General features: G+C 42.0%; 1 protein-coding gene across 3 annotated transcripts; it reads right to left on the reverse strand.

Moving 5' to 3' along the window:
• Positions 1-165: 165 nt before the first annotated feature.
• Positions 166-8,781, reverse strand: prkag3b (protein kinase, AMP-activated, gamma 3b non-catalytic subunit). 3 transcript variants are annotated; one of them, XR_011077308.1, is made up of 13 exons: positions 8,606-8,781; positions 7,123-7,189; positions 6,241-6,347; positions 6,042-6,123; positions 5,859-5,917; positions 5,655-5,700; positions 5,504-5,558; positions 5,206-5,332; positions 4,468-4,633; positions 3,878-3,915; positions 3,323-3,469; positions 2,151-2,793; positions 166-1,192 (listed from the first exon to the last, which is right to left on the reverse strand). XR_011077308.1 is itself a non-coding variant. In XM_068572558.1 (13 exons), the coding sequence occupies exons 1-13, from the start codon at positions 8,699-8,701 to the stop codon at positions 1,161-1,163; spliced, it is 1,083 nt and encodes a 360-aa protein (XP_068428659.1). In that variant the 5' UTR covers positions 8,702-8,781; the 3' UTR covers positions 166-1,160. The 3 variants fall into 3 exon arrangements, 2 of the variants coding, with proteins under 2 accessions (XP_068428659.1, XP_068428658.1); XM_068572558.1 differs by having other exon boundaries at positions 2,700-2,793; positions 4,468-4,600; XM_068572557.1 differs by having other exon boundaries at positions 2,700-2,793.
• Positions 8,782-9,579: the final 798 nt, after the last annotated feature.

The raw sequence follows: 9,579 nt of genomic DNA on the forward strand, positions 1-9,579 counted from the left end.
CAAATATGAGGGTTACAGCCTAATAATAACACGGTAATAAGGGTGTCAATATCAAGTGAACAACTTAATGGTAATTCCAAATGTTAGTGTCTTAGTATTAATTAGTGGTAATGTTGTGGTTTCCTTTTTGTGACAATGTGGTAATAAAAACATGACAACGTGAGGTGTGGTCAGGGATTCTATATTAGAAAACAGAAATAAGGTAATATAGATAATAATATGGTAACATACTAACAATGTGAAGGTATCATTAACTAATCGTATTAATCAGTAATTACATGAACATTATGACCAGAGCAGAAGTGCTCTCACGCAAATGCGATAACACAATTTCCAAGATCCAATACTTTCAATACGTGAATGAATAATTTGTAATCAAGACCAAAAAGTCAAGTACAAACCAATAAACTCTTTTTTTTTTAAATTTTTAAACAACAAAATTTTGGTGACCCCGACTACGATATTTTTCCTATCCAAGAGTTTCTGTCTAGTCCCGCCCCTACTGTGCTGTGATTGGCTAGCACTAGCCAACTCGGACGACTTGGAATTATGAGTGACAGCTTTGCTTGTGTCATACTCTATAAAGCACGGTGGCATTAGCAAGCCAGCTAGCTAACTAGCCGGCGGCTAAATCAGGAACAATTCCAATCACAGCGCAATAGGGCGGGACTAAGCAGAACATTCTTGAAAACAAAAAAATACCCCGATCTTCTCTCTAAGCCGGCTCCGATGCTCTTTATGCTACGTCGCCTGACTTCCTCCTCTGCTCCCGAGGTTCTCCAGATCCCTGCGCAACAACAGATGGAAATATGGGCCGTAATAAGTCTTTCTGGAGGAGGGGGAAGGGGAGGGGGCGTCTCCAATTTCCAAGAAAAATAATTAGCAAATAACAAAAAATCCAATATAATGCATTCGTCAAGTTCGGTTTAAGAAGTCTCTGGATGTGTGGTTCATCGGTTTGAAGTCGTTTTCCAGCCACAACATGTGATCTCGTTCCACACTGGTAGCTTCCCAGCACAACCACAGTCTTCTGCTGGCTGCCACTGAGCCGCATCACTCGGGTGTGAAGTGCCTTGAGGTTGAGTTTCACTTCCTCGTTTCAGATTCGTCCTCTGGACTGTGATTGAAACCTGTGGCGAACAACCTGCATCTGGTTTTCTTCAGGTTTGACAGCGTGATCCCTCGTAAATATCTGGAAAAGATCAAACAATAGAGGAAAATGTTTTCACTTTGCTAAGTTTGAATTCTCACACTTGTGTTACGAGTAACTACGACTTCACTTCAACTAAAAAAAAACACACTCTTGTACCGTTTTATTTCAAATTAAACACATATTTACAGTGTTTGTAGAGTGAAAACGAGCACAAAGTCTAATGCTACAGCTTCATCAAGGCTGAAACATGTTCACATCATATCAGATGAACCAGGAAAAATTGATAAACTGCAGTCAAACAACCTAAATGTTGTATCAAATTGCCTAGTCCCAGGCAAAAAAAAATAGTTCCTCCAAGATGGCCGCTTGTATTACTGGTAAATCTGGTATGATGTAACTCCAGCATTCTCGTATTGACATGCTGACACGGGACAAGGACGATAACGCAGGTTTGCTTTTTGAGATCTGCCCCCCCCAACATGTGAGGTCCATTACCGAGCAGCTTTCGATCAAAGCACATGATCTTCATTGGCAGTTGAAGTCTTAAAGGTTCTCCCAGAAAGAAAACTAGAATTTTGTGGGAAAACCAGGCAAACTCTTATTATCCTGCATTCCAGAAAACTCAAGATCAGAAAAGGCTTGTTTCCGAACAGGCACCAATCCCCCAAAACCACTTAAATGTCATAATAAAATCTCAATTTGATTGCTCCATCACGTCACATCTGTCTCCCAGGTGCTTAACAGATTCTTAAAGCAGAGATGGGTGGGAATGGTACAACATAACAAAGGGTCAACTTGATGGTAAATAATATGAGATTCATTGTCTTTATTGAGGTATAATTAGCTCATTACACCAATTCCCCCTCATGTGATCCATTTGGAGAATCTACAGAAGAGCCGAGAACAGGCAGCAAGCGGAGACTTTGTAATTCAAAGGAAACGTAAAGATGCAAGCTCAGACAGGCAGCCGACCAGCAGCTCGGGTTGGGCGTCCTACCTGGGAAGAGTCGGCTAAGAGTTGCTGGTGGCTTCAGAGGAGGGATTTCAGCGTGAAGACGGTGGAGGATGGGGAAACTTCTAGATTGGTTTGGTGGCTTTTGTTTATCCTACAGGGGCAGGGTGTGTCCTTTTGTTTGCAGTTTGTTTGAATGTGTAATGAGAGTTTTAGAATAAATGTAAAGAGGTTAGTTCTCCGTGAGGTTTCAGATGAGACGGTTGGCAAGACGTTGGTTCGTTTTGATCACAGCAAAGGACTAGGAAAATGTTCCATAGGTTGATCTTTGTGTTGCAAGAGGATGTTTGTCCAATAAGGACACTTTGTCTTGGGAAGTATACTTCGAGGCGAGTGAGGAAACCTGACAGAGTTGGAACTTTATTCCCACGGACGAGCAGAAAGAGCCGCATCGTCTTCAGGAGGACGAAAGAAGTCGAAGACGAAGGCGAGGAGGAAGCTTTCTCCAATGATGGACGGACAACCGGGGGAATCAGAGAAAGACGCAAGAGGTTGAATGGAAGGGTTGGAGTCAGGAGTACAGAGCGTCAATACCTGCAGGAGTGAGAACCAAGGCTTGGAGAAGGTCAGACAGGGAGACAATCCCTCTCACCACATCGTCACCGTCCACCAAAACCAAACGATGCACCTGAAATGAAAATCCTTTGATTAAAAAGCTTGAAGATGCAACTGTATCCTCAGAGAAACAAGGAACTGGAAAGGTAACAATTATACAGTCTTACATTTGTTTTAGACCAGAATTAATGAGTTAATGCAGCTGTTGTTTTGTTAAACGCAAGAAAACCAACTGAAAATATCCGTGATTGGCCTCTTTCCCATTTCCAATCAGGCGATGACGTTCGACGCCACGAACGTCCGTCAACATGTTTCGTGGGTTAAATCTTCTGGTGACTTTGAGCAGCGCTTATAAACGGATGTTTTTCTATTCACACCCAACTTGATGAACCGATTTCAACCAAACCAGAGTTGGTGATTGTTGGTGGAAACAATGGAAAGACGATGACACGTTGGGACGAAGTGGGTTTTCATGAACGACTGTGGTCTGAATGGAGTCTGGTGGCTTTGAGGAGAGCATATTAATGGCATGTTTTGTAAGTTAGTGATTTAAAATCGCAGTCCAAATCCCTGCTGACTTGATTCATTGTGTATGTGTATACCTCCGCCCTGGCAATGCGGTCGATGATGGTCTCCAGTGTTTCGTAAGGGTAACACTTGAGGACGCCCTCCATGCAGCAGGCTCTGGAGGAAATGGCCTCCCGCATCGTCATGTTCAGGTTGTTGTAGTTTTTCTGGGCGGCTAAGTTCTGAATGATGGAGAAGGTAAAAAAAAAAACATAAATGTGCAGCAATATGACTAACTATACAAATATATGTATACTTTCTGTGTTGTGCATTCATTCCACAGGTGCAACACTGTTATTTCACTGGTGATTTTTCCTCTGCATGAGCTAATTAAACTACGCTTTTGCAGGCTTTTTTCTAGATTGTACAAATTCATTATGCGATTGGATTGCAATCCCACTATATTTTCTATTTTTTTAATATTTATTTACTTTTTGCAGTGGTCCATTTCTGAGTTGTAATCACCATGTAAATTGTTGTATTTTATTCCCAAAGTGGAAGATGAAATGTCAACAGGACAAAAACAACATGAAACTGTGTGACGATGGATTGAGTGAATAACATGACTCATCGGATGGAAAGTAACTCACAATGACATCAAACCTGGAGTACAGCGCCACCACTTTCCCTACAGAGGAGACACACACACAGATGTGGACACACACACATTATGCATGAAAGAGCATCTGAGAGTTTTACTGACAAAACACACAATACAAAACAATGGCATCCACTCTTGACGATAGATAGGGTTCATACGCATTGTGACCAATGGATTTCCATGACTTTTAACCAAATTTCCACAACTTTAAATCAAATTTCTATGACTTTTAACCAGATTTCCATGACTTTTGACCAGATTTCCATGAGTTTAAACAAAATTTTTATGACTTTTAACCAAATTTCCATCACCTCAAACCAATCTTCCCTGAACAAACTTGTGTGAAATTGTGTGAAATGTGTGTATAAACAGTAAAAAGTGATAAAATGTAGTATTTAAACTAACAATGAGGATTCAAAGCATACAGTAAACCTTAAATGACTCAAATGAATGAGAGACAATAGTTTGATTAAAAGAATAAACATTTATATAGAGCTGAAGGAAGGAGTCCTTCAGTCCAACAGTAGTAAAATATATTGTTCTTAAAAGCACCAAATGTCAAGCGTGACGTCACTCTACCTTTCTCGTTGACGACGGGCAGAGCGGACACTCTTCGCTCCACGAAAATGGTCAGAGCGTCAAAGACGGACGCCGATTCCTGGACCGTCGCGATCTGTTTGAAGGTTCCAATCCCCACTTCATTGATGCGCTTCTGCAGAAACCTGGGTTTAGGAATCATTGATCCCTGGAGGGCGTATGTTTTATTATTATTGAAAAGAAATCATACATACACATCAGCATGGTTGATCAAATATATATATATATATATATATATATATATATATATATATATATATATATATATAAATATATATATATATATATATATAAATATATATATATATATATATATATATATATATATATAATATATATATATATATATATATATATATATATATATATATATATATACATATATATTTTTATTTAATTAAATTATTTTATCCGTAAAAAATAATAATAATAAAATCAATTATTTATATATATATATATATATATATATATATATATATATATATATATATATATATATATATATATAATTTGTATTTTTATTTGTATTTTTTCAGAATAAAAGAACATTTATTGTGAAATTTTTATGACGACGCCCATCTCCCATTTTGTATTTGCATTTGTCGGCCATTTTACGAATCCTGTGTCTTTTGAAAGATAGAAAGAGATGCATTCTTGTTGTAAGAATGATAATAAATATTACGTGGATGAATGTTTATTCCAAAAAGGAAGAAGTCTTACGAAGATGTGGAGGAACTTGAGGATGCGCTTGTGAGTGAGGATGTGCAGGACGTTGCCCGACGCCGGGTCGATGACCGGCAGGCGGTGGATCTTATTCTTCAACAAGGAGTAGATGGCGTCAAACAGACTGAGGAGACGACAAAACTCATGATTAAAGGTGAGAATCAATGCAGGTGAGGGGATGATGAGGCACATTATGGATGTGCTGCTCGACTCCTCCATGAAATGAGAACCGCTGTGTGATTTTATTACAGTTTAAATGATGAAATGTAACTGTGGCTTTACAGACTGGTTTCACCTGCAGTCAGGAGTGATGCTGATCAGCCTGTTGATGGAGTACTGGAGATAGATCTCTGCAGCGAGACAAAGAAACACACAATATCAACACAAACTACCAAAAACAAATGCATGTCATGAACTACATAAGGACACAGTCGTGCTGTGCAGACCTCTCCACGTCTCTATCTTGTGTTCTTCCAGCTCATAGATCTGAACCTGCAGACAAAACACACATCCATATCAGCATGTGATCACAGTATATATATATATACATATATATTCATTTTGTGTCGCTTATTTTTTGTGCAACTGGATCATTTGGCATCTCTATGTTTAGGCTGCAAATGTTTAATCCAAAAGGTCACACGGCTCACCAGAGGAGACTTGTAATAACGATGGAGAATGTTGATGAAGTCAGTGATGGTCAGCATACCTGCAAACACAGGTAAAAGTATATATATATATATATCTTCTACACAACCAGAGGAGTCGCCCCCTGGTGGTCAGGATGAGAGTGTGTGTGGATGCCAGAGAGACAGAGGCGTGTTGGAGCTCACCCACAAAACACTTGAGCTTGGCGTCCCACAGCGGAGCGGCCCTCACCCCGTTAGCCACCAGAGCGAAGAAAGCCTTCTTCACCTGACATGAAGACACACACACATACACACAAAAGTGTTTTCCATCATTACAACCCAGAACAGTCGTGCAGTTGTGGGTCTTTTTTCGTGGAAATCAAAATTAACAAGTACTCCATACCTGTAGTGTTGTGTCAAAAATGACCAGTTTGGAGCTGGTGGGCATGGCGTCGTAGCAGCAGTGACTCTTCATGAAGTTCATGTATATGAACGGGTCAGGATCTGTGCCTGCAGGGGGCGCCAGAGCATGTGTTGCTAATGTACAGACGGCGACAACTAAACGACTGAAAACACAGGATGTCTAGTGCTGGTGCAGAGGCGGCTGTATAGAAGTCAATGCTTCATGTGCTGAAGCTGCATTCTCTCTCCTGACCACCAGGGGGCAACTCCTCTGGTTGTATAGAAGTCAATGCTTCATGTGTTAAAGCTGCATTCTCTCTCCTGACCACCAGGGGGCAACTCCTCTGGTTGTATAGAAGTCAATGCTTCATGTGTTAAAGCTGCATTCTCTCTCCTGACCACCAGGGGGCGACTCCTCTGGTTGTATAGAAGTCTATGCTTCATGCGTTAAAGCTGCATTCTCTCTCCTGACCACCAGGGGGCAACTCCTCTGGTTGTATAGAAGTCTATGCTTCATGTGTTAAAGCTGCATTCTCTCTCCTGACCACCAGGGGGCGACTCCTCTGGTTGTATAGAAGTCTATGCTTCATGCGTTAAAGCTGCATTCTCTCTCCTGACCACCAGGGGGCGACTCCTCTGGTTGTATAGAAGTCTATGCTTCATGTATTAAAGCTGCATTCTCTCTCCTGACCACCAGGGGGCAACTCCTCTGGTTGTATAGAAGTGGTCCATATTTTCTCTCAGTGGGTTTTCAGTTCATAAAAAGTTATTAATGGGTGACGTCACCGGGACGACGCCCACTTCTTATAAAGTCTTTGCAGTTTCTTTCTTTGTAATTATCACAATAAATGTTGTGTAGAGAAGTAAAAAGTTGACACAATACCTTTGCTCTTCTTTGAGAGAGCATCCTCTTCCTCTTCTTCATCCTGGTCAATCTCAAATAACGGGACCTGGGGAAAGGGAGAACATCGACCGCTTAGAATCAGCTGAACACACAGCTCTGCAACGACCCCCCCATCCATCCATCCATCCATCCCTCCCTCCCTCCCTCCCTCCCTCCCTCCAGGACAGGTACAGGTGTGTGAGGAGCTTCTCTTGGTGCGTGTCATGCACAGGAAGCTGCTGCAACTTGAACAGGAAAAAGCTTCTGAATGACAACTGTGGCAAATCTGTAGAGCACGGAGGTGACACCAGGTGACACCAGGTGACACTAGGTGACGTCAGGTAACATAAGGTGACATCTGTTGGCGCCAGGTTACGTCAGGTGACACCAGCTGACGTTAAGTGACACCAGATTACGCCAGGTGACACCAGGTGACGTCAGGTGACACCAGGTGACGTCAGGTGACACCATGTGACGTCAGGAAGCTGTTCTCTCAGCAGGATATTTAAATGTCAAATGAATTCCTAACCCAAGAGGTCATTTGTGAATTTTTGGTGCCATCGTATGAAATATATTTTGCTGCATATGTTTTAAAAGAGAGAAAGAGAGAGAGAAAGAGAGAGAGAGAGCGATAACGAGAGAAAAAGAGAGTGAGAGAGCTAAAGAGAGAGAGAGATAGCAAAAGAGGGCAAGAGATTGCAAGAAAGAGAGTACGAGAGAGAGAGAGAGAGAGAGAGAGAGAGAGAGAGAGACAGCTGTTGTAGCCCTGCTTGTAGCAGAGAGAGAGAGAGAGAGAGAGAGAGAGAGAGAGAGAGAGAGAGAGAGAGAGAGAGAGAGAGAGAGAGAGAGAGAGAGAGAGAGAGAGAGAGCAGTAAAGCTGTCAGTAAACGCTCCGTCATGTTGGGGTCAGTTTGAGCACCAGAATAAACTCTGCAGCTCCGTGTTGGTGATCGAGGTCGTTCTGTTTCTACACAGCAACACGTAGACCAGCAGAGTCCACATGAGGAGACAAACAGCGTGATTACATCTTATTAAATGAAAGCAGTCCTCAACTATAAAAGATGTGCCACTTCCGTACACTTTAATGCAACAATACTACTGAACATTTAAGAGACACTCCTGCTTACTATTCCTGTCACAGTGTGTCTGTGTGAGTCACAGACACACTGCAGTGTGTCTGTGACTCACACAGACACACTGCAGTGGTCTCATTCAACGTGGTGTTCGTCAGTAAACAAACAAACTTTGTCTAAATAAACATTACACGTTGAAGAATTACAAATGAGATCGAAATGAGAACATGAAGACGTTAAAAGGTCACTCAACAGTCCGATTGAGGGAATAATGAATCAGTGCACTTGAGCACGTTGTTTCTGTAGCTTCTGTGACTTCAGACGGACGCAAAGAAAGAAAAGGGAACCTTCAAATGTTATTCTCTTTGCAAGCTTCTCGGTTCAAACGCGAGCCGACGAGGAGGTCTCACCTCGGCGAGAGGCTCCATGGTCCCGGGACGAGGACGCAGAGGCCGCGAGAGAAGCCCTGGACTCACGGCCCCGGACCCGCCGGCCGGCGGGGACATCCGTCAGGCGCTGCCTCCATGTCGGACCCACGAAGCCCCCGAGAGACGGGAGGGGAGGACGAGGTATAGAGGGGGGAGAGGTCTAAATCCGGACTGAGAGGGGTGAGAGAGAGAGTACAGGGAGGGGAGGTGGCCAGCAGACACACATGATACCCAGGGTGTGATACCCTAGTATGGTATGCAGACATTGTGAAGCACTTTTCTTCATCATCTGTTTGGTGAACCATTTGGAGGGAAACCAAACAACACAATGAAAACAGAACGCACAAATCTCACCTCAGCTGTAGGAAAAACAAAAGCGTCCAATCCTGTAATCAAAGTACTTTGATTTGTAACCATGTTGTTTATGCATTATTATGAGTTCATGTGCCACAACATGCAAAAAACAACTTTATAGAGGTTCTAATAATGAGTGAACGTGGACATCGTTGCCGCTTCTAACTACTATTTAGACACTGTGTGTGAATTGTGTTGTTTTCTTGAGCTCAGCTCCTCGGTTGGTTTATTCAGGTGTAGCCCCGCCCCTTTTTCTGACCTCATGACATGAGGAAGTGTGTTTTTTTCTAAACTAAAACTGTGCTATTTCATCATCCACTGTTCCGATCTAATTCATTTGAATTGCTAAAGTACTGAACCTTTGTGAGAAGATATGTCGGTTTACATTTAAATAAAAAGATTGATACATTTTAATATCTACGTAAACAACATAAACACGACGAAGTGATTTGTAACGTTTCACTAAAACACTCATAAGTCCCTCTAACGACGACGGATATCACTCAAAGTAACTTCCCTGTAACATACCAGACTGTGGGACTCGAACAGTTAGTGTCTCGCACTGAGAGGCAGTTTTTGATTTTGTTTTTTTGGAGCGTTTT

The sequence above is a fragment of the Clinocottus analis genome, unplaced genomic scaffold (genome assembly GCF_023055335.1).
Source record: "Clinocottus analis isolate CAN_PGR_092001 unplaced genomic scaffold, fCliAna1.0.p SCAF_12, whole genome shotgun sequence".
Taxonomy (NCBI): Eukaryota; Metazoa; Chordata; class Actinopteri; order Perciformes; family Cottidae; genus Clinocottus; species Clinocottus analis.